Here is a 26,012-nt window from a genome sequence, read left to right as displayed (position 1 = left end):
ACAACAACTTAACAGCAGAAGAGTCACCGTTAAGTAAAACACAACCCAACACCCAACACCCACCACCCATCCTTGCCACTCCGACACCCACCCCACCACGCAAGCAAACATGCAAACTACTGTGTAGGTAACGGACCGATAATCACTCGGGCGGCTCCGGTGCCTCGGGCAATGCCGTCGGCGGCCTCCTCCCCTCCGTATGCGAGGAAACACTCTCCCTCGAATGCCTCCAGGAGCCGATACTGGACGACCTGCTCACCGACGACGCCGCAATCAAGCTCCCCCTACTACTCCGCGGCTTGCCCATCTCCCCCCACGACATCTTGTCTGACGCGTCGCAGTCCGTCACCACCACGCACGTGATGCCGCTGAGCCGGTCCGTGAGGACGCTGTCCGGACGCCCTGACGGGATAGAATGTTCTCTGAATTCTCGTGACGACCACGACGCGCGGTACGGCCGGGCCGCCCGCGGCAGGCTCCCCGTGCTCAACCGTGTCCGCACGCTGCTGGCCCGGCTGTGGCTTCCGTGACTTCCGTGGCTGTGGCGGCGGACGCGGAGTTGGTTGTCAGTGGAGCTGTCGTCGGGTGTTTGGCCTAGCTTGAGCGCAGCAGCGGTTATGTCTTCGTCTTCGTCCTCGATTTTGGGGCGGCGCTGGATCGATATGACCGAAAAGCCCCGCGTTGGTGTCGGTGCTGGTGTGTGAATTTCCATGTCATGGTCGAAGAGCGTCTCTCGTGCCTTCGTTTCCATCTCGGTGAAGTAGCGGACTCGTATGGGCTCCAGCCAGTCGGGGTCCATTATCTCGCGGTTTCTCATCAGAGAAAAGAAGGAGGAGATTGCACTGAGGATGATCAATATTAACAAGGCAGCCACAGCCAGAGCCTGGATCACGATGATGGCGATGGCGAGGGCGGCTGCTTCTGAGCGACTGGTGTTGGACTCGGGAAGGAAGGCAGTGGAGATGCCCGTCGTGATGATCTTGCAGATGCTGAGTATCCAGACCCCCATGGCCGTGTTGCGAGCTCCCTCGAAGGGGACTAGGCTGGCGGCAAGGACAAAGTTTAGAATGTCAAGGACCAGCACGCCGTAGACCTGTACGTGTGGGCTCTGCCAGCCGGCTCCCAAGATCGCCGCGCGGCAGAACAGGTACCCGACATGGTATGCCAGGAACCACCATCGTGTGCGGCGGTACCTTGCGGTGAGCCAACCAAACTTGGAGATGAAGGATTTGTCGTGGTGAACGGTGAGCTGGTCAGGCTCGTTTTCGGTATGGCATACTCGAAACAACGGGATGCTAAACACAGGCCGGACCTCCAAGCCATGCCTTTGGGCTGTGCTCTCCCAAATGAGCGCCAGGCCTGGAATCCCTCCAAGCATTTTCTCGTGATAGCAAACGACCCGGTCGGAGCTGACCCCAAGCCTACCTCCCCGGGTACGGGTTCTGCATCCGATCGCAACCTGGGCGATGATTCCGGCCAAAACGAGTGTAAAGACTACCGCGGCAACGGCGACGGGCCCGACGGTTGGCCGAATGGTGAACTGTAACATCGAGAGCGTCATTGTCGCAAAGAAGGCGATGACTAGCGTCCGCTGCAGGGCGTGGCCCAGGTAGCCCATCCAGTGGTTCCGAAAGTAGAGCAACCGGTCCTCCTTGATCTTCTTTGCAAAGACTAACACCCCGAGCAAGAACTTGAAGCTCGCAACAGCCAAGGCTACCAGCCCCATGACTATCAAAACCCAGATCAACCCGACCAGAAATGCGTCGGCAATAGGGAGGTTGACCACTGACAGTGTCGCAGGGAAACCCGTCCAAGTACCTGGTAAAGGTAGACCAGGCGCTACGGGCCTTCCAGACCACGCGTAGTCACGGAAGAAGCTGGAGTTGAAAGCCGGCCCCTGGCTAACATCATCCGACGACCCTTCGACCAAGGACCTCCCATACATCCTCAGCAGTGGCCCGTTGCCGACCCCCGTTGCATCACCACCCACCCCCGCAAATCCATTAACCGACCGCACCATCCCGGGCACGCCGATCAAACCCGCAGACCAAGCAAAGTTCGACCACCACGCCGCCAACATCGGCGGCCAGTCGACCGCGAGCGCCCCCGAGAAGAAGATGGTCTGCAGCGTTTCGAACACGACCAGCACCGAGAGCGAGTGGGCGTGGTGCATGCGCATGTGCGTCACGCTGATGCCGTATGCGGCTGTTAGGAAGGAGGCGAGCATGGCTGCGAGGGTGAACACGCCTAGGATGGGGCCGATCATCAAAGGGTGGGAGAAGGTGTGGTTGTTTGTGAGGGATGCTTGGAAGCAGCCGATTTCCTTGTGGGTTGGGGTGGTGGTGGTGTAGATTTGTAACTTGGCTGAGCCGTTGTAGTCGGGGAGGTTGAAAGGGAATTTAGATAGGTCGATGGTTGACTGAGCGCCCATGGGAAGGACTGTGCTGGCTGTTATGGGGATGGCGGAATTTAGGGGGCAGAGGCTGTGTATGTAAGTGTCGGCTTTCTCTGCTGGGGTCAAAGTGATATCTGGCTTACCTGCTCATGTTGAGGCTGCATGGATCAACAGTCATGTCAAAACGGGTTTCACCATCTGGAAAGTAAACATCAGCCCCTGAATGTGTCTCTGGCGACGGAGTGTAGCCTAGCCTTACATCCGTCAATGGATAGGTGCACTGCGGACCGTTAGCACAGTTCATCCGTGTATACTCTCAGCATACTTACACATGACAAACTCATTCTCGACATTGCTAGTGCCGTCAAGGTGGAAGGCAACCGTCTCATTGTCAGCATCGTAGGCGAGATCAAACCTCGTGAGGGTGAGCAGGTTCTGGCCGGCGAGACAATCACCGAAGTCGCCGGTGTACAGCGGAGGTGTTGATCTGTCAATTCTTAGCATCGGTCCTACGGTAGGGACGAGGTACCTAAGGATGGCAACATACTTTTTGACTTTGCGAGCATGGCCCGGAGTGACTAGGAGTAACAAGAGAAGGAGAGAGATGATAGAATAGAGGCGGTTTCGTGGCGCCATGGTAACTTAACGGGCCCCTAAGGCTCGAGGTCAAGGGGAAACTCCTTACGCCGTAGCTGTCGGGAGGTTTGGTGTCCCAGTAACCACGCTGCCAGCAATGGCACTGCGAAACGAGGGACGGGGGACGTTGCTGTTAGCTGACAGACGTGGGTATGTTTAAGCGTGCTGGCAGTCAAGAGGTTGTGGTGGGTGGTGTGCGTCTGGGGGTAACGAGTATCCTCAGTTGCCCAAGTCTCTAATCACTGTATACCGAATCGATTCGAAAGTGTTTTGGCGCTTGCGGTTGCGGATAGGCCGGGAATTAGTCCCCAACGGCCGGTGCCGAACCTGCTGCTGGCAGATGGAGATGCTTCAGCTGGGGTGGGTGGCGGAAGTCGGCCGAGTGCGTATTAATGCAGCCCAATATGGAGCATATCACTCGGTTCGAGAGACATAGGAAACCTTGGGGGCTAGTTGATGCCCGTTCCGAGTGTTTACAAAGTCAACTCTCCAGCACGCTATCAGTTTCTCGCTTGAAAGCCACTGACTTCGAAAAGAAGGAGACAACTTCCAGTTTGGCCGTTCAAGCAGTCCCGAGCTGAGATCCCCTATGACGAGGCGAAGCACTCCACCTGATCATTTTCCCCGGGCCAGCCCTCGTGTTTTTGACCCCATGGCCAATAGATCATCGGCTACGCGAGATGGCGCTCATGACCGAGACCAGTCTGAGTCACGGTCGACTCGTAATAGATTTATAGTTTTACTAGCGCCAGCCGGGTCTTGGTTGTGAAAGCTATAAGTCAAACTTCATGCCATGTTGAAGGCCGCTCGTTACGTTTGCTGTGTAGATAGGATTCGTATGCAGTATCCCTCTCTGTCAACCGCTGCAGTGACGAAAAGGGAGGGGAGTCCGGCTTTGATTGGCGTGTTGACCCCCTGCCACGGGGCGGTCCGCCCAGGAAATCACCCGTTCGATGTTGACAGGGTTAATGTTGATCATCCTTAAGAGCCTCATCAAAGGTTCCGAAGCTACCGGAAAGCAGTGGAAGTGACAGTCTCCGTCGAGTCAAGTTACTTGAACCGAGCTCTTTCTCCGGCAAGGCAGCCCAGCTGCCCCTGAGAATCACACTCCATGCTCAGAGACATAGGTAGTTAATGCACTCACGTCACAACCATCTTGGAGTTCATAGTTAACCAGTTATCCCAAATCAACTTGTGCTCATTATCCCATGAGTGAAGTCCCTCTATACTTGGTGCCTAAGCAGAGACTAGTCCATGGTAAAAAGCCAAGAGGACCTCCAGAAAAGCAACTATCGCGAACGCCTTGCCTTGCCATGTCAACAAGGATACCGAGGTATACCGATAAAAAGGAAAGCCAGTATTGCAAAAATCGCGCTACACAGGGTTCATTCCGTTTCTTAGCCATAAGTCATGATGATATCACTGTCCCATCTCATCCATTTCATCCCACCCCACCACTCTCATCCCTCCCTCCATCCATCCATCCATCCCAGCAAACCCCCTCAATCCCCAACTCACTGCTCATCCTCCTCCTCAATCGGCGCCGGCGTGGCCCTCTCCCTCCTCCGCTTCGGCCTCCTCAACCGGTTGCTACTAACCTGACTGGCCGAGTCATCCGGCGCGAGCTCACTGATATCATCCCCACCCCACTCGCTATCCGCGCCATCCACGCTCTCCTCGTCCGCCCAGGCCGGGCGATCATAGACGCCCGAGGAGCCCGACAGCGGCAGGACGTCGATGCCGCGACCCCCGGGCCCGATGGCGCCGCCGCGGCGTTGCTGCAGGCTCATCTGGAGGGCGGCGCCGCGGCGGCGCAGGCCGTCGCGCACGGCCATGGCGCGGTCGTGCAGCTTCTCGAAGGCGTCCTCGAGCGCCTCCATGCCGCTGAAGATCTCGCGCTCGAGCTCGGCGAGCGTGGCGACCTCGATCTCCTCGTCGTGCGTGACGGCGGCGCCGCGCCCGGAGGGGTAGCTGGATGAGGCGGCCGAGACGCCGCTGATGAAGGAGGCGGGGGTGGGCCCGCGCGAGAAGGAGCCGAAGGGGGTCGTGGTGCGCGACAGGGGCCGGCCCGCGGGGCTCATCATGCGGGAGGGAGGGGGGAAGATGCCGCTGGCCGGGGTGGCCATGCGCGAGACGCTCTCGCCCACGTTGATGCCGTCGTCTTCGGCGCCCGACCAGAGGAAGCCGTCAAAGCGGCCTGAGGTGAGGATCTCCCACTCGGAGACGCTGATGTCGGAGATGGTGTAGAGGAGGTCGTGGACGGCGGTGTATTTGACGAGGAAGACGGCCGTTTCGGCGTCACGGGGTGCCTGGTGGAGGCGATATAGCCGTTGGAGGGATAGGCCTGACTTGACGATGAAGTCGTTGCGCGGCCGGCGGACCGGGGTTGGGGCGCGCACGGCGGATTGCACCTCCCGCGCGCCTGCAAGGAGGGCGTTGAAATAGGGTCGGTCTTCCTGCTCGAGGTTGGTGAGGATGGCGAAGGCCAGTGTCTCGTCGTCAACGTCCTGCGGTGGCGGAGCGGCTGTCTTCTCGCAGCCCGTCATCCACCTGTCGACTGCTACCCGGACCCGTTTCGTCTGGCGGAGGTAATGCTCTCTAAATTCCTCGGCAATATCAGGATCCATCTTGACTGGTGATGACGGCCGGGGTGGGACATCGGCCAGATCTTCAACTGCTTTGGTGCTTAGCAGAGAGAAGTCGAACGGCGGCCACGGCGGTAATTCTACTCTCCCGCTGACCCGCTCGAGCACTTCTCCCCATCCGAGTCCCCTGTGAGGTAGCCCCGACCGCTCACACATAAGGCAGGGGCACCCATCCGGCGAGAGATCGCGAGAAAAGACGTTCTCTAACCGGTCCAGCAAGCGCCGGGCGACCGTCCGATGTCCGGTGGCCACAGCAATAGAACCATGGCCCGAAAGTACCGTCTGGTACTGGTTGAGGAGGTTCACAAACGGCGCAAAGAGTGTATCTGCGCCTTGAAGTGGTGGGTTGGACGGCCGTGTACCGTTTTGCCGCGGTAAAACAGAGAGGAATGTCCTGGGGACTGGTTGCGACAAGCCACCGTTTGCCATAAGGTAATCCACTCGTGGCACCTCTTGGAGATTGAGCGCAGGAGGAGGGGGCGGAGGTGGAGGAGGTGGAGGCGGCCCTGGCATAAACGGAGTTGCCGAAGGTGTGGGAACGTCTGATGTTGAATAGTGGTGTTTCTCCTCCGGCATCATAGGTGGCGGCGGGAATTGAGGTGGTGTGTGCGTTGGCGTCCTTGGTGAGACGTCTATCGCTGACTCGGGTGAGTAGTCTGCCATCTCGGTGGGTGCTGGCCGAACGATGGAGCCGCTCCGTCGCGGAAGGGCTGTTGAAGTAGAACCCGGCTCGACGGTGGACGCGTCCGTTACCTCCGAGGTTGGTGCTGTAGGTTCCTCAAGGCGGGGAACCCTGACCGAAGGGGCCGGCCGCATGACAAAGGTCGCCTGGCTCGATACTTTTGAAACTCTGGATTTGGGTTCATGTTTAGATGTAGACCTCGACACCCAGGAGCCCCTCGATGAGGGCCTTGTATCCGGAGCGTCTGCTTCTTTCGCCGACCCTGGCGTCTCGGGTCTCTTCCTTTGGCCTGACAAGTCCGTCTCTGGAGGTGATGGCGGCCGGTCATCCTGGCGGGTGTCCTGGTGTGCTGTTGAGGTCTTTCGGGGAGCGGGAGGCGAGTCGGCCGACTTGGAGCGGCGCATCTCGCTGCCGCCAAGATCGGTGGTATCTGGTGTAAGCGGATCCGACCGTCGGGCACCAGGCGAGGAGACATCTTCCTTGCTATGGAGAGCCTCCTTGCTGTGTGCCTTGCTGAACGACGGGTACGGAAGGCTCCCCCGTTCGCTCCCCATGCCCCGAGCTAGCTCTGGCACCAAATCCACCATGGACCGCGAGGCCGCTGAATTGCCATCCAGTTCATCCTTGTCCATGTCCTTCGCCCTGTGTCGTCGGTGGGATCGAGAGTGCGATTCGCTGTCGGTCGGCCTCAGTTTGGAGGATCTCGAGGAGCGCTGGGAAAGGTGCTGGTAGCGGTGGGAGGATGACAAGAGCGAATCCCTATCCCGATCGCTATCGCGGTCCCTATCTCTGTCTCTGTCTCGGTCTCTGTCTCTGTCCTTGTCTCTTTTCCGGTCTTTGTCCCGTTCCCGTTCCCTGTCTCTATCCCTCTCCTTATCTCGGTCTCGATCTCGATCTCGGTCTCTGTCTTTGCGCTCGGATTTGGATCGGTGTGGCTTGTCGCGCGGGCGATCGTCGACAATATCGACATCGCGATCTTTAGAGGACGGCATGATGGACCATGTCAGGGTGTGACGCCCGCCTTAAAGACGGGGAATTGCGGCTGCGATTACCGGACGCAACTGCAACCAGAATCCTGGGTTGCGGCGCAGGCCGGGAGGGAGATGTTGGCCGACGTTGGTCGGGTTCGTTACGTCGTTAATGCTGCTGCGGAATGGGAACCAAGGAACCAACCAGGGCCCTGTATCACCTCTAGACCTTCCAAGTCGCCGCGACGGTATTCCCCGATGCGGAAGAGCTGACTCGTTTATGGGAGACGGCGGAATAGCAAACTGTCGGAAGCTTGAACTGACTGGATCGTGCCTAAAATCCATCGGTTCCTCCCAAGTCTCTGCCCTGCCTGGTATTGGGCGGTGATGGCCATCATTGGGTGCCCAGTGTGATTCGGCCTGGCGTTTAGTACAGTGTGAGAACTGTGCATCCAACCTCTTTTGGTGGCTTGACCGCCTCTTTTTAGGAGGAAAATGAACAGCACAGTGCTTACTTTGCTATGCTACCGAAATACTCACTGTCTGATGTGTTCGGCTGTTTTACGAATACTGCTTTAACTCCTGCTTCTTCAACAAGTTTTGGTCCCGAGCAGAAACAGCTCGATAATTGACGTCTCTCAGCCGTTACCGCTCGCATGAGATGTCTCTCGACGGAAGCACAAAGAGATGCCCGCGGTATCACAGTATCACAGTACAACAGCAGTTAATATCGCCTGTTACCTCCGGACGAACATGTGTTCATCAGTTTTCGTCGGGAACTTTGAAGAAGCAACGAGGGGTTAAAGCTCAATTGGGTGGGTACATGGACCGACCCGACTCCTCACTTGCCCGCAATCCCCAAATGCGACCTCCACGTCTCTACGCGCTGGCTGGCCGCAGGATGCGGGAGAGGCGCCCAATCGTCTTGCGCGTTACAGCCGCCAGCCGAGAATAGAAACCACGAGCACAACGCAGGGCGCAGGACGCAGGAGTCTGTCTTCGTGTCGGCTTCGCTTGCAGAGATGGCGTCTGAGAATACCCGCAGTTTAGTTGAAACCTGGTTTTGAATTCTTCTCGCATGCTAGGTAACTATCTATGGGCGCGCCCTTAAGCCTGCAGCAACTATGCCGCTCGCCGGCTCTATCGGTTCCGAAAACAGTCATAACGCCATCCTCCGCTATCCTCTCGCTTCACGAATCGAAGAGGGCCTCAACCTCTAGAATGGAGGGAGGCCTTGATGGCGATCGCACTTCCCCGCTTGCCGCGGGTCGGGTACCCTGGTGTTGACTCGACATAAACCGGTCGATCACTCTAGAACCTGTCTAGGAGACCCTGGCTCTCGAGTAGCAGGATGATCTGGTGCACGATGGACCGCACAGACTGCGTCTCAGCGTCGACCACAAGGTTAGGCTTGGCAGGCGCCTCATACGGGTCGTCGACGCCGGTGAAGCCCTTGATCTCCCCTGCGCGGGCCTTCTTGTAGATGCCCCGCTTGTCCGTCTTTTCGCAGTACTCGAGCGAGGTCGCAACGTGGATGAGGTAGAAGTCGCCGTACTTCTCCACCAGCTCGCGGGCAGACTGCCTGGCCTGCTCGAAGGGGGCGATCGGCGCGGCGATGACGGCAGCGCCGGACCTCGTCAGCTCCGAGGCCACAAAGCCGATGCGGGCAATGTTCTTATCGCGATCCTCGCGGCTGAAGCCGAGCTCGGAGGACAGCTCGTGGCGGACCGTCTCGCCCAGGAACAGGGACACGGAGCGGCCGCCCTGCTGGTTCAACGTGACCTGGAGCGCTCTCGCGATTTGGTCCTTTCCGCTGTTCTGGTAACCCGTCAGGAAGATGGTGAAACCCTGCTGCGACCGCGGCGGGTGCGACTCCCTGAGCACCTTGACGACCTCGGGATACGAAAACCACTCGGGGATCTCACGGCCGCTCCTCAGCCGCGCGCGCAGCTCTGTGCCGGAGATGTTGAGCGTCCGGACGCCCTGGGGGATCTGGTCGACGGGCGCGTACTCGTCGCTGTCGGGGAGGTACGTCATCATCTGGAAGGGAACCACCTCGATACCGAGCTCGTCACGGTACTTCTCGACGGCGTACTGGGCATCGTACGGCCCGTAGAAATCAACCCCCTTGCTGTTCTTGCCGGGGCCGGCGTGGTCACGGCCGACGATGAAGTGCGTGGCACCGTGGTTCTTACGGATGATGGCGTGCCAGATGGCCTCGCGAGGGCCACCCATGCGCATGGCGAGGGGCAGCAGGCCGAGGACGGCCATGCCGTTCGGATATCTGGGGAGGAGGGCCTTGTACACGCGGACGCGGGTGAAGTGATCGATGTCGCCGGGCTTCGTCAGGCCGACGACGGGGTGGATGAGGACATTGGCGTGGTGGGATCGAGCAGCGCGGACCGTCAGCTCTCTGTGGGCGCGGTGCATCGGGTTCCGGGTCTGGAAGGCGACCACCTTGGCCCAGCCGAGCTTGTCGAAGTGAGCGCGAAGCTCGGAGGGGGTGTCTAACAGCGGCCAGTCAGTCTCCTCTCTCTCTCCAAACCCACTCACGCCAAGATTGGGGCGCGCTCACATCGCAGCTCGACAAAGTCATAGTGCTGCAGCCTGTTGACAGCCTCGAGCTTGCCACCCACGTAAAAGTCCTTGGCGGTCTTGTAAAGATACTGGACGGCCGGGTGCTCCTCGTCACCTCCAAAGACCTCCTTGGCCTCCAATGCCCTATTTTGCGCGTGTCAGTCCTTTGTGTCACCCCCAACCTTGCCATTCTGCCACGCAATGACGCGACCCTTGGCAATTCTTGGAAAACGGCGACGGAGCTTACTTGTCGGGCTTGTAAACGTCCTCGACGGTGAGGATGGCAAGGTTGCGGTCGTCGCGGAAATCGCGCAGCGTTATCCTGGCGCCGGCCTTGATGGAAAGCTCGTCGATGGTCGGCTGGTCTACGTCCAGCGTGATGGGCATGCTAAAGAGCGCGCCACTGGCGAGGCGGTTCTCCTTGACAACCCTGGGGAAGGGCGCATGTCAGTTTCAGCGCCATTGCGGGGGCCAATTGCCTATTCTTTTCGGTTGAACATACCCATTGTAGTCCTGCTCGGTCATGAAACCTGCATTTAAGACCGTCGGTTAGCTGAGACGTCTCTGGCGCATGAATTGAGGCTGTAAAGAAGGGCGATGGCGGGGTTGATTTGAACCCCACCATCCACGGCCACGAAGCGCTGTGCGCCGCAACCGCGGGGTTTCATTTTTTTTTTTTTGGACGAACCTTCCAATGGCGAGAAACCGCCGTTTAGTAGCAACTCGAGATCGCAAAGCTGACGCTCACTGAGGAGCAGCGCCGGGAGGGTCTCGGCCTCGGCAGAAAGCTCGGCATGGCGAGGCGAGTCCCGCGCGAGCAAGTCCTTGAGGACGCCGCCGTGAGGAGAGTTGGCCATCTTGGTGGATTGGTCGGTTGTTAATCGAGGGGTACCGGAGCCGGGGACTAGATGAGACGAAAAGCGACAATTCCACGAACTGTCGCAAAGAATATGGAGCGGAGAAAAGAAGACCAAGGTGAGGACTCCAGATTTATGCCAGAGAAAGTTACCGGTCAAGGCCAGATATGTATATATATGTTGCAGATTTGCCGCGTTTCCGTCTCCGCGGGTACCCCAGGGCTCCGTTTACAAACAAGGTGATGGGCAAGTGAGCGGACCGAAACTGCGACTTGGCCGGCAGCGAAACCCCCGGTAGCGGCGTTCACCTTTAATTGTGGATGTATGTACTCCTTACAAATAGTGGGAGTATTTGTCGCATTCCCCTGTGGCAATTCGTAATCCACGGACCACGGGCATGTGGAATTCCCCGTGATCCCATCCATGCCCATGCCCATGCCCATGCTGACGGTAGTAACTAAACGTTTATGGTTCTTAGTCTACGAATGAATGCTTCGTACATGGTCCCAAAACAGAAAACGAATGCAAGGCACGCAACGACATCGTCACATCTCCCGAGCCTCCTTCCGAGCCTCTTCCACGCGGCAGGCACATGCAGCCACGGACGGGTGCCCTTGACCTCTCTGTCCTGAACCGGCGATCCATCGGAGAGGGGCCAGCCTGTAACATGGAGGGGTATTACTCGACTCATCCTTAACGGCTGGGAAAGGGCGAAAACCTGAGACGGGCCCTGTTCAAGGTTTCTTAGCTCCGATGACGTGCTCAAGCAATGACCACTTTCGAGCCACTCGGCGTGCCTGTCGAGCCTGCCGCCCACTCAATCGCCGGTTTGTCAGTGTGGGCCCAATTAACCAACCACAAGACAACAGCTCTTGCCGTTGATGAGCGATAGAAGCCGCGACAAGACAACTCGTTCATCAAGTAACTATACTGTGTACTGTAACCTCACGGAAGTCGGACTGGCCGACTGGCCGACTGGCTGATTGAACTGACCGACTGACCAAATTTGGAATGCGAGCTGCCCAATCTCGAGCCAATCTCCTACAACACTGCAACGGGGACCCGGATGCCCGAAGCTGCTTCGGCTCTGGGTTCGGCATTGAGGGTTAGGGTTGTAGCGCATGTTTCTGAACCCCTGACTATGGCTCGGGTTCATCAACCTCGCTCACGGAGTTCTCTCTCTCCGTGGCAGACAAGGAACTGAACGAATCAAAGTCTAAACATGACGAAATCCTGAATTAGCCATCCCGGGGTGGTCAGATACCCCTGCACAGCAAAAGCATATTCTCGAGCTAAGCTAGGAAAAAGGGAAAAGGCAAAGAGGACAACGAAAATAAAAGAGAGACAAGGGCAGCAGATGCATCTGCCCTGTATGTTGAGCCTAAACAAATTGCAAGATAGACGACCTGAAAGAATAACGACCGAATACAGTTGAGTTGAGTCGACAAATAACCTTCCAGAGGCTCATCCGCCCCCTTAACCACACAACAGCAACGACATCAACGAAACCCTCCTGTCCCCTCACAACCAACAAACAAGCAACAACAACACACAACACAACAACCTCCCACCGCCTTCTCGCCTCACTTCCCCTCCAACCCCCCAACTACGGCGATCCCGGCCCGTGGTGGTGGTCCAACGTGCCCTCGCCCGAGTTGAGCGGGTTGTTCAGTCCGCTAGGAGGAGCCGGCGCCGAAGATTGGGTGGGCTCGGCGACACTGCTGCTGCTGCTGCTGCTGATGGACGAGCTGGCCGCGTCAGTGGTGCTTTGTTGTGGCTGTGACGCTGTTGAGCCGATGGACTGGGCTGCTGAGGCGGATGTTGATGAGGGTGGTGGTGGTGGGTGATGTGCGCTGGATTGAGGGATGACGCTGTTGCTGCTGGTCCCTGGGGCGGTTTCTGGCGGGTCAAGGTTAGTCAGTACTGGGTCGTGTGCAAAAGGGGGGAGAACGAAGGGGTATCGGGGACTGCCATACCGCTCAGGCTGCTACTATCGACCGCCACTGTGCTGGACGTGTTGTTCAGCGATGTGCCGGCCTGTGAGGAGGGCACCGTCACCGTGCGCAGCGTCGTCTCGCTGCAAGTCGATGAGAAGAACGTCGCGGCAGACGAGCTGCTGCTAGTGGGCGTCGTTGCAGTGGCAGGGGCTGGAATGGTCTCTTCACACGAGGTTGAGGACTCGCTAATTGGAGCTGTCACTGTCTCTTCGCAGCTTGTTGACGTTGCCGCCGGCGCGGACACGGTTTCGCTGCAGGATGTCGACTCAGTAACCTGGTTGGATTGCGTGGTCTCATCTGTGCAAGTGGTATCTAGGGGCGCGCTTGCCGTGCTGGTTTGGGACTGGGATGTGGGTGACGAGACAGCCTCGCCCGAAGTGCAGCTTGTCGAGGCCGTTCCACTCGCTCCGCTACTCGGGGAAGGTATTGGCGGGCCTGTCGATTGCGAGGAGACCACTGAGCTGGTCAGGCTGCCCGAAACGGGAGGGCCGTTGGTGTTGCTGGCTATCGTGGTAGACGCCGAGGGTGTCCCGGTGATAGCGTCCACGGAGCTGGTTGACCGACCTGCGGTTCCAGATGGCTGACCAGTGGGGCCTCCTGAGAATGTAGAATTCCCGGTCGGGAACGCGGGCGAAGCGGATAGAGTCCCTTTGGATGGCTTTGGTGACGCGGTCCCAGATCCGGGAGTACTGCCGATGGACCCCGGTGTTGTGGCAACCGAAGTGGTCCCCGATGTGGAAAGGGATACCTCGACCGGTCTGGTTCCGGTTGGGCCCACGCTTACCACAGTTGAGTTGGGGAGCGGGAAAGGTGCAGGACTCGACAAAGCCGACGATGGACCTAGGGATCCGGTACCCGTATTGAATGGCGAGGTAAAGCCACCAGTTCCGCTTCCACCGCTACCAGTTGGCAAAGGTATGCTAGAATTTGGCTGCGGGAAGGGTGCACTGCTAGTCAAGATAGCAGGAACACTGCCGGTACCCGGTGCCCCCGAGCTTCGAGGTCCAGAAGGGCCTACCCCCGAGGACGGCGCCGTAGGCCCACCAGTAACAGTCTGGTTCGTGAGTGGGTATGGAGCGGAGGAGCTGTGAGAGGCAACTGGTACCGTTGAAACCCCAGTCCCAGATCCGGCAATGGACGAGATACTCGTCGCGTTCGGGAACGGGAACGGCGCAGAGCCGGAACCTGTGGCAAGACTCGTCGGCGCTGTAGCGCCACCGCTTGTACGAGAGGCCCAAGTGCTCGAATTCGAAAAGGGGAAGGGAGCAGAGGCTAAAGGAGCGCCGGGAGGCCAGGTACCTGTGCCAGAGGATGGAAGCGACCCGCTAGAAGATCCTGGACCGCTGGTGACTGAGCTAGCACTACCCGAAGGGGAAGGCTGCAAGGTTGTCTTGGAGACCTCGGACGGAGCTGGCCCAGTGCCCAATCCCGAACTGCCAGTCGGGCCGGCAGTCGGCCCTCCAGTAAGGGAAGAGTTGCTGAAAGGGAATGGCGGTGTTTGTATCGACGTCAGCGAGCCTCCCGGCGGCCCCTGGCCCGACGGAGCTGTTCCTGTTGGCCTGGGCAGTCTTGTTGAGTTGGAGAGCGGGAAAGGCGCAGAGATCGACCCAGTTCCCGAAATCTGAGTGCCCGACGTTTGGATACCAGTGCCGCTCGCAGATCCCGATATCGGGCTTGTTCCGGTCGGGCCAACTTGAGTCGTCGAAGAGTTACTCAGCGGGAACGGCACGCTTGCGATGCTGCTGCTAGGGGAACCCCCAATGCCCGTCGACCTAGAAAAACCGCCCGATGAGCCTGTGCCCTGAGAAGATGATGTGAGTGTACCACCCACGCCCGACGTGGAATTAGAGACGGGAAATGGGGCGGTCGAGGTCGTACCGAGAGACGACGAAACCCCGGTCGGGGATGTAACTCCGGTCCCCGGTGCGGTACCCGAGGGCCATGACAAGCCTCCGGTTGAGTTGCCGACCGAGAAGGGGGGGCCGGTCACGGACGCTGTGCCGGATGCAGAACCACCGCTTGTGCCGGTACCTGTGATAGACGCAGTTGCATTGGTCAACGGGAAGGAGGCCGAAGACGCGGATCCGGCGCCTGAAGTTGACCCGATAGTTCCAGGAATTGTTCCGGGGCCGGATCCCGTGGCTGTGGTGTTACTGGCCGGGAACGGTGTCGAAAGGGACGTGCCGGTGCTGGTTCCCGGGCCTGCTTCTCCCTGTGCCGAGGTTGTCGAGGGACTCCCGGTAACAGAATCAGGAGTAGTGTTCACAGGGATGGTTGGAGTGACCAACAAGGTGGTGGTCAGGTGGACGGTCCTGGTGATGTTAAAAGTAGTCGTGCTAACGGTCACGGTGCCGCTGATAATGTAACTCGTTGTTGGGATGCCAATGACGGCATCGACGCTCGATGTCTCCCAGACGGGGTGCCTGGTGGTGGAATTTGGGGGGATGAAGAAGCTGGAGCTTGTGACCAGTGTGGCAGATGTGGTGCCCGTAACTGGAGACGAAGGACCCGATGTTGCGGCCGAGGTCGACCCAACACCCGTTGGTGTTTCATTAGACGAGTGAGCTACCGACGAATCTGGACCGGTACTTGTCGTACTGCTCAGCACCCCTGACGTTGTGGACAAAGGTGGTGTGACCCCGGCGGTTGTGGTCGCAGAAACCGCGGTTGTGCTCCCCGAAACTGACCCGGTAGCCGTGGGAGAGGTGTTGCCGGTTGTGTCAACTTCGGTCGTCGGTGTGGTCTGAGAACCTCCGCTGGTTACGGTCGAGGCAGAAGACGTACCAGCACTTGACGACGGAGACCCTGTTTGAGACCCAGTGCCGGTGCTACTTCCAGAGGAGCCAGGTGCTGGCGTGCCCTTGGAGGCTTGTGAAGTTGACGGTAATGAATAGCCGCCACTCTCCGTTGTGCCGGCCCCGTAGCCCTCGCTTGATGAAGTGCTAGAACCAGCTGGTGTTTGCGAAGATGAAGTTTCCTGGGATGTGGTTGACGAGACAATACTTGGAGGGGGTCCATATCCTAGCCAGGTTAGTGAACGTTCTCTGGGGAGTTTATTAGGACTCACCACCCCAGGCCGAAGTTGATGATTCTATAACGGAGGACGAAGACGAAGTGGACGAAGATGATGAGGAGGAGGAGGAAGAGGACGACGAGGATGTCTGTGTAAGTGGCGGGGGCTGAAACCCATATGGTGGATCGTCGTCTTGTTCTTCTCTCGGCTCGATATTTTGATAGTGCATGCGGCTACTGTCTCCCGACTTTGGAGAGGAAGCCTTGCCGATAGTTTGCCGGAAACTGGACCAGAGACCACCATGATACGCCAGGTTTCCTTGTATGCAGCCCAACAAGGTTATGGCCGATGTGATGCCACCAAAAAGGCTAGAAGGCCTCATTTTGAAAGAGCCAAATCAAAGGACGAGCAAAAGCCAAAATGTACTGGGTAACTGCCCCTTGTAAAAGGCGGGAGAAACGAGAGGGTTATGGCCCCATTCATCCAACAAGAAGCAATGATAAGAGGTGCTGGGGAGAGAAAATGAGCGAGTGATGTTGCCCTGATTGTTCATGAATTCATATGGCAAGGGGGCAAAGCCATCTGATTCCGCGGGTGTTGGGAAACGAGCAGAAGTTCACATACCATGACTGGCGAGGAGGTGGGTGGGTGATATAGATGGAGCAGCCTCCTCCTAGGACTCCCCCAGGGCATAATTTCCTGGTGCTGCATCGGTGGGGGATGACTAGAGGGATGTCGCCCAAGCACAACGTAAATTGACTGTGGTTGCTTCCCAGGGAAGAAGTGGAAATCTCCTTAGTCACACGATGTCGAGGAGAGATGTGTCTTCGTTAGTATCTTCTGATGTATAACGTGCGCCGCTAAGCGGAAATACCTTTACCGCTGTCCAAACGATTCCCACGGCCGCCTTTGGTCAACGAGACTCGGGGAGGTGACATGTCGATCCGAGTATTGAACTGGCGCGACAAAATGACAACTAATGACCCACAAACGACCGATCGTGTGGCCACCTGTGTTTGAGGAACTTCGAATATGTGCTATAAGCCTTGATTTGGGAAGTACAAGAAGTGGTTGAGGCACATGAGACCTCGCAACCACCGAGGTTTCCCCTGGCTGGGTAGTAAGACGGCCGCGTCGAGTTAAATTCGGATAGATTATAGTGGCCTCAACCTTGCTAAGGGGCTGGAAATCCCGCTTCTGTCTTAAACAAACTTGTATCAAGGTTTCGCCCTGGCTGCTCTTCAGCACCCTACCCTGTTAGCTGTCAGTATTAACTCTCCTACAGGGCTCTTCTAGCCTGCCTTGGGTACACAACCCCCCGCTAGGTTCGCAACCAGCCGACCGCGGTTAGGCCGCGCAGTTGACGTGACAGCTCACTCGGGGCAAGGTCACCTTGAGGGCAGTTTTTGTTATACATGACTGAGAACCAAGCTTTTAATTGAGGACCAAGGAGCAAAGGCCGGCGAGATAATGGGCAACAACTGCTGATTTCTGTTGCCACCGGGTCAAGTTCCGTGTGAGTTACACGTCACCTGGGTCGACAAGATACCGTTATGCGGGTAGCCGGTGGCCAAATTATCTGTTCCTGCATTGGTGTGTCGCACATCGTTCACGGTCCTTGGGTGTAAAACGCGAGATATCAGCCAAAGTGGGCAGTTTCGGTCGTTCCGTTGGACTGTCCGGGTAACACCTGAGAGTGTAAGATGTTGTCGACCAAAGAAAGCACGAGAAGGAATTTTCTCAGTCGGAGCCTCGGTCCGATCAGTCAGTTGTGAGTCTCGACACTGAAGACTAAGGTTACAGAGTTTCAACTAATCGACGAAGATAGGTGCCAGGCTTTGTGCACCCCCCAGTGGCATTTGATACATGATACAGAAAGCCAAAATGTGAGGGGGGACTTCAAGATGGATGCGATTAGTGGTGCAAAAAAGGACGGGGGAAAGGGGGAAAAGGGGGGAAAGGGGGGGAAAGGGGGGATGAGTTTAGATCCGCGCCTACACAGATGTCCTGGACCTGTCTCGTCTTAATTATATGGACAGAGGCAGACCTGAAACGAGGCTGAACTTACAACAAGGTCTAGGTTTATTCGGATATCCAGCACGCTGAAAAACAACACGTGTATAGATTCTCCTTTGGTCGGCCGAGACACTGTGCGTCGATGAGAGAAACAGGTGCCGGAAGCGCCTTAGGACATTTCAGGCTGGCGATTCAGTTCGGGATGAGGACGTAAACAAATCATCAAGTTGCCTATCATTTTCGAAGACCTGTCACTGCGCTCGACTCCGGGTCATTGCTGAACAGGAGGTTTCGTCCTAGCTCATGGAAACTTGATACGCAATGCCCTCCGCTTTGGGACCTTCTTCGAGCTGCAACGGGGGCACGACATACCCTGCTGTCAACATGTTGTGCATCCTCGTTTATCTGCCGTCACCGCCGATGCAGTCCGTATGCGCGTTTGTATCAGACTGAGATCATGCAGAGATACCCCCGGCCGAGCATGCGATCCCGCATGACGAGTCGAGTGATCCCGGCAATATGCGCCGGTAACCTCTCACTCGGCTCTCTTCGCCGCCTCCCGCAGATCCGGTGCTGTGCTACCAGCCATCTCATTTTCCTTAGCCTCGATATCCGCCGCCCAGAGGGCAGCGCCGACTGTTATCGGTTGTTAGCGAGTAAACGGACTGTGGACTTTATGGAACTAGAGCTTGCCTGTGTTGGTGAAGGAGAACACGACCGAGGCAACAGGGATCATTTCGAGGAGGGTGGCAACTGTGCCGAATCTAGGCGGCCGAGTTCAGTCAGCACATACGTTGCAGTGAGGGTCGGACATGCCCCAAAGAAGTACATAGGGCATGAAGTGGTGGCGAGCCGGGCCTGTCCGCCAGCTTTTACCATCCTCACGTACAACCAGTACAACTCGGGAAAATGGAGACCACTCACGCAGTATAAGGCCCCCTATGTTCCTCGACCCATTTTGACTTCCGGGATTTTGGCCACCCCTTCAGCTGAAAGTACTAGAATAACGAGTAAGCTTCCGCCGAGTGATACACACAGACTCGACTCACCCGGTCATGAACGGAGTTGCCACGAGATCGCCCTGTTAAGCATCAGTCACACGTTCCTGCCACGCGCCATCCGGATTCTCACCTCGCAGAAAGATGAACGCGATGGTACCCACGACTGCGTCATCAAGGTTAGCGCTGTCCGTGGATACGCAAGGTCGGGTGCACTGGAAGCCGTACCAGGAATGAAATTCAGCGGCAGATACATCACATATCGGATCAATTCGTTGACACTGAAACGAGCGAAGGGCTTCCTGAGAGCCTTCCCGAGCCTCTGGATAGAATCACCCCGCGCCTTCAGCTCTCTTCCTTCGGCGACCACCTTGGACTTGTTCCTAGCCATCAATGTGCCATCAAAGGTATCCATAATGGCCTCTTGTAACAGGTAGTTCTTGGAGATGATGCCAGTGATGGTTGAGCTCTCATTTAGGATTAAAAGAGCCGTTGTGAGCACGGCAAGCGGCCCGTTGACGAAAGCCATGATGGCAAGCTGCGGGATATAGGTGAAGAAGAACATGGATCCCAGCACGCTTGAGTAGAGGGTCAGGTAGGGGAGCAACTTTGAACGCAAAGGTTTCCACAACTCGGGGTGGGTGACGAAGTAGAAGATCCCCTGCAACGATCAGTCATCCCCCGTTCTCCTCGGTTGCGCGGTAGCACCTGTGTTGGTGTGGATGTGTGTGTGTGTGTTTGTGTATGTGTGTCAGGCCTACCTTGATGGGATACAAGTAGGACCCGCTCTTCGCGGCATGGTTGAGAAGGACTCGAGCTTTGTCGTAGTCCTCCTTTCTGAAACAGAAACGCGTCAGCTAATGGATAGAACAATCCTCGGTATCGTGATGGGGCAACACACGCGACCTCTTGGGCCTTGCCCGCAAGTCCATTCGCCATCGTGAACCCGTGGTTGAGGTGGTAGTTTTTGGAGCTAAAGTCGGTTGGGGTGATGGTTGTTGCAGCGTCGAAAACACGAATAATAAGTCTTGAGGTGATATTTCTCGAACGTGTTGTTGATCTGGTTTTGGGTTTGGGTTTGGTGTTGGTGTTGGTGTTGAACCTGGAAGCGGGATGTTGGAGTTTGGTTGGATCTGGCTATGTCGTCATTGGTTTTTACTCGGAGGCTCGTTCCATGACATGCATACCTACCTCTGCTACCTTAGATATCCATCGGCTGCTTTCCAAGACCAGCTTCATTCAATCTTTAGCCTGAAATCCAATGTTTCCCGTTGCAACTTGTTCAAGAGTAAGATACAACTAAAACATACACATATTTTCTTTACAAGTCAATTCGGCCATTCCCTTCCTCCCCCAACCCGCCATCTCTCGTTTTTGCCCAAACTCCTGCTAATGCCGAGTCATCCTGAGACCGCTCCCAACTCCATCCCGCCTCGCCCGAATATGACCGATCTTTATAGTTTGGTATAGTTAATACACGCCCGTGAATCAGTACGTAACTTTGCTCCCCGTGGTGTTTCCATATACCCAGTGATGCCGCCGAATTGCCATGGCTTAGAAAAGAAAGTTCCTCGTGTCGCGTGTGAACGCAAAATTACAAGTGGTGACGGAAATATATGTACCGCGGTCGCCATTCGGCAGCTGGCACAGCCAAACAAACCCCTTGACCGTGGTTGCGTGGTTCGTCTCTAGGAGTAGAACGCTTCAAACAGGTAGAGAACCGCAAAAACGAGGAATGCGACGGCTCCACCGACAGTAACTGGAATGTGTCAGTAACTATGCAACTCAGACAGCAGTAGCGGGGGACTGTAGACCTACCAACTTTAAGGCTCACTCTGCCCGCAAGGGCCCTGCCTCCGATGACAGCGACACCTGTGCAGCATGCGTGACCCAGAATAGCGCCCAGGGTCACCCACCAATAATCCTGACCCGCCGCCATGGCAATAGTGGCAATTTGGCTGCGATCACCCCATTCTCCTAGAAAAGTCATGACAAATGTCTGGACCCAGGCAGGGCTGAGAAGTAGCGAGATGAGATTGTTGAGGCCCGAAAGAACACTTCCGAGGCCCCCGGGGCCCGGCGACGGGCTCCGTCCCTCAGGGGAACTTGAAGGGCTGCGAGCGGGCGCCGGGAAACGGGACTTGGTGCGGGGCTTGCGGTTGCCGAGACCCATTTCCAGGGCATATGGCGATATATCCGATGTCCTTCTGCCTTCTTTTCTAGCGAGGTTTTCCTTTTCCGCCAATTCCATCTCGACCTCTTGCATCTCGGCCGACACACCCTCGTCAGGGCTCATGGCGAGTCCTTCACGGAGCAGGCGGGCCCCGAAGACGAAGAACAGAACGGCGGCCAGAAAGGTTGTCATGCGCTTGGGAATCAGGGTAGGGACCGCATGTCCCAACATAGCCGAGAGGACCGTCATGGCAACCAGGGCGCTCAGGGCAGCCGAGAAGACTACCAGGCGGTCGTGTTTCATCGCCATCAGCGCAGCAACCAGGAACGTCTTGTCGCCGATTTCGGAGAAGATAATCATCGTGAACGAGAGCATGAACGAATGTAGTGGCTGGACGAGGCCGTCGCTACCGTCGTCATTGTGCCCGGTAATCATCCCTGGTTTGTTCCCTTTCGAAACGTCCAAATGATCAATGTTTGCCACGGAATCGGGGAGCGGAAGCGACTTGTCGTGGGTCTTGTCTGGGAGACCGGCCGGTTTCTATGGGCGCAGTTAGCCAGGCTGGGGGCATGATTAGGAGGGTTACCTTATTGAACTTACCTCGAGGCCAGAAGCGTCGGTCGACGTTTTATCATCGGCGGCCTGAATCCGCTCTTGGTCCGAATCCGGGAGCGGAGGCGCCTCCTTGGGTGTCGGGGGCGTGTTCTCGACCTTCTCACCGGTTTGCTTCTCCCTCAACTTTCTGTCTTTCTCCTTCTCGCTCACGCCTCCCTCGGTGCCCGTGGTGCCCTTTCTAGGCCCTGGACGATTTTTGTCGTCCATCACGCCGTCATGACTCTCGGGAATTCGTTTCCCGTCGACAACCAATGGATCTTCCGGGCGGTCTTTCAGGGCAGGCAGGTCTCTCGTAGACCCAGAATTCGAGCCGAGTCCGACGAACGGGCCAGCGTGCGGCTTCCCGTCGTTTCCATCAACCGGCGCATCGTTAGTGCCGTATCTCCTCGCGGCCGACGCACCATCCGTGACGGCCACCGAGTCCCGGTCCGATTGCTTGTCAGCGGTCGCAGTGGCGAGGGCAAGCGAGGGGAGGAGGAGGATGAGGAAAGTCGAGGTGTGATTCCGAAGCTTCATTGTCGTCTACTATTCGAAGATCCAAAATCGATTAAGGTAGGAGGAGATAGCCCAACTTCGTCCGTGACACGATTCAAACCTCGGTAGTTCGCCTAGGAATTGACGAGCCGATGGTTATCAAAGGCCGCCGGGTAGGAAGAAGCACTGCCCGCCGCAAGTTGGGAGAATTAAGTGATGCAAAAGAAATATCTGGAAGAGCAAACTTGTCTATAAAGAGAGCGTCTGAAGCGAAAGTTGGCCATCCGGTGATAAGATTAGAATCTGGGCGGCGAGGGAAACTTGTTACCAGGATTTGCAGTCCACCACCCCTGCAAGGGGTTTCTGGGGAAGGGTCTTGGCATGCACAAGAAAGGGTGTTACAGCGCACCGCCACACTGCCTCGCCTCATTGCGGAAACCCACTGCGAAAAACTCCCACCTAGTCAGTCAATGTTTGTTTATCTCGTGCTGATTTCTGAGAAGCCATCCATAAAACGCTCGATTGAGCTATGGAAGACGTCACTAAGACTACGAGGTAATTTAACAGGTGACTTGAGGGTGGATACGTGGCGTGAGATGTGGTCATACTGTGTATGTAGGCGTCATGTCACGTGTAGTAACGACTCGCGCAGAAATGGAACACCATTATTTTTGGTGGGTCGTCCCCTTTGCCAACAGCTTAAATTTCAAAACAACCTCAACTCTTCGACATTGTAACCCTAACCCCAACCCTTTTTATCACCTTCCTTCGCGTGCCATCGCGGTTATCATCGAACTCTTCATCGCCGGCGGCGATTTTCCCGGCTTTCAAACATTGTGCATCTATGTCAGGACGTGGTAGAGGCCGTCCTCCGGCGCGTTCGGCGCAGGAGCCAGCCGCGGGCTCCAGTCGCCGCTCCACGCGCCACCAGCAACAACATCAGGCCGTGGCACAACCAGAAGAACCCCAACAACACGCTGATTCCGCTGAGCAGCAGCATCAGGAACAGCAACAGCTTCAGGAACAGCCGCAGCTTCAGGAACAGCAGCAGTCACAGGATGGACAGCAACTGGCGCACGAGATGGACCCTCAACTAGATGACCCCATATCTGCGGCCCTGTATAATGAAGTCATCGATCCAGCCATCTCGGGCTCGCAGGATGCCGGCATGAATCCCCCGCCTATCCCCAGTGCTAAGAACCTGCGTGGACCGGCCGGACCTCCTTTTCCCCACCGGAACGCGCGCCGCACTTCAGAAAGCACTAGCATTAGAAGTAAGGCTGTCACGGACGCGTTCTCGTCGCAACTAGAACCCCCGAGTCAGAGTACGTATAGCTTCCCAGCCAGGATGAGCCATTCTAATTCGCATCTTCTAGGCACCGCACTGCAGAGGCCGGCTTCAGGTCTCGTTTTCGGACCACCTGGCAGCGTTACATCTGGTATCTCTTCCACTAATGATACGCCTGGCCGCGAAGCGGCGAGGGCGAGGCTTATGAATGCAATGCTGTCGCGTCTGTTCACCGCTGCGGATGACTTCTTCACGCAGCTTTGCAGCGAACAGGTTGACCAAGAGATCTGGGACGCGGAACGGGATGGCTTTAAGAAGGCCTTTGAAGCATACCGTACTTACTACGTACGGGATGATAGTGACCCGGTCGTGGACCCGGCTTTCGTCACCGATGTGATGCGGCTGGAAAGGGCGTCTTTGCCCTGGTACAAGGTTGTCAGAGTCGTCTCGGCGGCCAACCTCGTCATGCTCTTCGATAGCATCACCCCGCGCAACCATGCAGACCCGTTGTCGCTGCCACTGCTACAGGCGTTGGAGTCGGATTTCCCCGGCTCTTTCATAGGCGAAGGTTCCGTCAACGCAGACAACGCGATGAACCAGCAGATCATCGAGCAGACCCTGATGATTCGGACGCAACTAACTATCCAGCGTCTAAAGGAGCTCCTTAAGGACGGCTCCGCGCCCTTCCACCCCCGTTTGGAGGTTGCGAGAATCTGGTGCGACGGTGATGTGTCTCCTGAATCGATCGAGGCTTTTCTGGGAAACAATAACGACGGCCTCCAGCTCAAGCCTATCGCACCGGCCGATTCCGAGGTGGCTGCGCTGGCTAGGGATCGTAATGCTATTCCGACCCGCTTCGGCTCCATTTGCAAGATGCTGCCCGATCAAGAGGTTAACGGCGACGACCTCGACCTCAGTCAGTTCGAAACGTTGTATCCTCCATCGGATTTTGTTGAAAACCTACGAAGCTTTGCCAAAGGCTGTTTCGAAAGCGTTAAATTCCTACTCCAGCAAGAGTCCATACACTCTAATACCGCCTCAAGGGCCGATTCGCAGATTCGGTCGCAGCTCGAGGCTGACACAATGGGCCAAGCGTTTGACCGAGCAGACCTCGAGTATGTAGCTTCCCTTTATTCTCGCCTCGTAATCTGCTAACCGCCTTGTCTAGTGTGCAACCGGCGTTCAACATGAACTCTCTTCGGATGCTGAAGCAATTAGAACAGCAGGGAGCCTCCGTCTATGGCGATAGTGAACAGTCGCCTGGCTCATATCCGCCGGCGCCGCGAATCCCTTATCCGCCGGGCTTCAGTAGCCCTTCGCATGCTCTAGGATATGGCGATCCATCCCAGCAGAGCGGCTTTCAGCCGCCCGGCTCCATTTATGCTGAGTCAGCTACTCAAACCTTAGGCCGGAAGAGACAGGCTCCGGGCCAGCCCTCAACAGTTGGCGATGAAACTGCTGCATCGGCCGGACCGCCAACAAAGAGGACGCGGAGGCGGAAGAAGAACGGGGTCCCAGAAGCTACCATGGGGCCTCCTTCCACGGCTCCGCCGGGAACCGCGCCGCTTGCATCTTCGGGTGCCGTTTCGCAGTATCCGCCGTTACCTGGAACGCAGGACGAGCCTGACTTCGATGCCCTCTCGCAGCGGACGAGGGAGATAACAGCTGCGGCTCGCAAGGTCAAGGAGCCCCAGGTTCGCTCTGGATGGGTGCGCCGGGATATCATCCTGCTTGTCAAGGCAGTTAATACCTACCAGTGCAAGTGGAGCACCATCGAAAAGGAAATTAAGGCGGGCACCATTCCCTTTGAGCGTCCTCGTGATCAGCAGGCGCTCCGCGACAAGGCGCGGCTGTTGAAGCAAGACTTTCTGAAGTGAGCCATTCCGCCACCCTTTTTTATCGTTTCTTACTACTATTGGGCATTCGCTAACGTGTGGCAACAACGCAGAACCGATACGCTCCTTCCCCGAGGCTTTGACCTTGTTGTCCTCGGCAAGAAGGAGAAAGACGCGGTCAAGGCCGTCGGCAAGAACCCGGACCGAAAAGAAGACGATGTTGACGAGAATGGACAACCCGTCAATACGGAGTTCAGGGAGGATATGGCTGCGGCACCGGCCGCCCTCTTAGATCCGCTTCCGCCGGCCGACGTCCAGCCTGAGCAGCAGCAGCAGCAGCAGCAGCAGCCCGAATCAGAACCCCAGCAAGAACCCCAACAGGCAGTGCCGGAGCAGATCGCTGCTGCGTAAGCTTGTTTCAAGGGTTTGGCTATTGGCCGGAAGATGGAATATCTTGGAAGTTTTGGTGCAGGTTTTCGCTTTTCTTCGTTCTCGCTGCAGTCTAACCAGTACCTAATTCATGGTTCGCTATGAGTATACGGGCCGACGTTTAGCTATTGGGGGGGGGCACCTCTCGACGCCCAGGGACTTTGCCTTTAACTGACGCTGAATGGTTCATCGGGGCAACACACGAATTGGTCGAGGAACGTGCGATGCACAAATTACGCGAGTCGGTTTTGTAGGTGTAGCCAACGGAATAATGGAGGCTTCTTTTCTTTTTTGTCGCGAGTTGTAGGAACATGTATTCGTACTGCAGTAGGTAGGAACGTGGTTCAGCGATGGGATTCCATGTGACTTTTCAGGTGACCTGCCCCCCCACCAGCACCTGAACCACTGATGGGC

At 56.8% G+C, this 26,012-nt stretch overlaps 7 protein-coding genes across 7 annotated transcripts; 2 read left to right on the top strand and 5 right to left on the bottom strand.

Annotated features, from left to right (window-relative positions):
* Positions 1-58: 58 nt before the first annotated feature.
* On the bottom strand, positions 59-3,031 carry F5144DRAFT_655218 (uncharacterized protein; the record flags this gene model as incomplete). The annotated part of the gene is made up of 5 exons (XM_066793123.1): positions 59-2,483; positions 2,539-2,593; positions 2,655-2,675; positions 2,725-2,882; positions 2,943-3,031. The coding sequence occupies 5 exons, from the start codon at positions 3,029-3,031 to the stop codon at positions 143-145; spliced, it is 2,664 nt and encodes an 887-aa protein (XP_066642048.1). The 3' UTR covers positions 59-142.
* A 1,144-nt stretch (positions 3,032-4,175) lies between these two features.
* F5144DRAFT_579719 (uncharacterized protein) lies at positions 4,176-7,752 on the bottom strand. The gene has a single exon (XM_066789338.1). The coding sequence runs from the start codon at positions 7,348-7,350 to the stop codon at positions 4,546-4,548; it is 2,805 nt and encodes a 934-aa protein (XP_066642047.1). The 5' UTR covers positions 7,351-7,752; the 3' UTR covers positions 4,176-4,545.
* A 707-nt stretch (positions 7,753-8,459) lies between these two features.
* F5144DRAFT_319971 (uncharacterized protein) lies at positions 8,460-11,098 on the bottom strand. The gene is made up of 5 exons (XM_066784029.1): positions 10,592-11,098; positions 10,406-10,433; positions 10,151-10,333; positions 9,902-10,047; positions 8,460-9,833 (listed from the first exon to the last, which is right to left on the bottom strand). Exons 1-5 carry the CDS (start codon positions 10,758-10,760, stop codon positions 8,638-8,640), a joined length of 1,722 nt encoding a protein of 573 aa, XP_066642046.1. The 5' UTR covers positions 10,761-11,098; the 3' UTR covers positions 8,460-8,637.
* Positions 11,099-12,606: 1,508 nt separating this feature from the next.
* Positions 12,607-16,075, top strand: F5144DRAFT_594616 (uncharacterized protein; the record flags this gene model as incomplete). The annotated part of the gene is made up of 8 exons (XM_066790601.1): positions 12,607-13,282; positions 13,436-13,672; positions 13,877-14,367; positions 14,467-14,553; positions 14,608-15,072; positions 15,172-15,297; positions 15,818-15,922; positions 15,995-16,075. 8 exons carry the CDS (start codon positions 12,607-12,609, stop codon positions 16,073-16,075), a joined length of 2,268 nt encoding a protein of 755 aa, XP_066642045.1.
* A 2,246-nt stretch (positions 16,076-18,321) lies between these two features.
* On the bottom strand, positions 18,322-19,723 carry F5144DRAFT_594615 (uncharacterized protein; the record flags this gene model as incomplete). The annotated part of the gene is made up of 8 exons (XM_066790600.1): positions 18,322-18,422; positions 18,480-18,550; positions 18,711-18,784; positions 18,836-18,867; positions 18,918-18,950; positions 19,013-19,445; positions 19,546-19,621; positions 19,686-19,723. The coding sequence occupies 8 exons, from the start codon at positions 19,721-19,723 to the stop codon at positions 18,322-18,324; spliced, it is 858 nt and encodes a 285-aa protein (XP_066642044.1).
* Positions 19,724-20,472: 749 nt separating this feature from the next.
* Positions 20,473-22,088, bottom strand: F5144DRAFT_494781 (uncharacterized protein; the record flags this gene model as incomplete). Its single annotated transcript, XM_066786054.1, has 3 exons — positions 20,473-20,543; positions 20,603-21,497; positions 21,558-22,088. 3 exons carry the CDS (start codon positions 22,086-22,088, stop codon positions 20,473-20,475), a joined length of 1,497 nt encoding a protein of 498 aa, XP_066642043.1.
* A 643-nt stretch (positions 22,089-22,731) lies between these two features.
* F5144DRAFT_579709 (uncharacterized protein) lies at positions 22,732-25,973 on the top strand. Its single transcript, XM_066789337.1, has 4 exons — positions 22,732-23,371; positions 23,423-24,449; positions 24,503-25,207; positions 25,283-25,973. Exons 1-4 carry the CDS (start codon positions 22,891-22,893, stop codon positions 25,578-25,580), a joined length of 2,511 nt encoding a protein of 836 aa, XP_066642042.1. The 5' UTR covers positions 22,732-22,890; the 3' UTR covers positions 25,581-25,973.
* The last annotated feature ends 39 nt before the right edge of the window (positions 25,974-26,012 follow it).

Source organism: Chaetomium tenue, assembly GCF_020726465.1.
Source record: "Chaetomium tenue strain MPI-SDFR-AT-0079 chromosome Unknown F5144scaffold_5, whole genome shotgun sequence".
In the NCBI taxonomy this organism is placed as follows: Eukaryota; Fungi; Ascomycota; class Sordariomycetes; order Sordariales; family Chaetomiaceae; genus Chaetomium; species Chaetomium tenue.
Note: the sequence above shows the minus strand (reverse complement) of the source record. Positions and strands in the feature narration are given on the sequence as shown.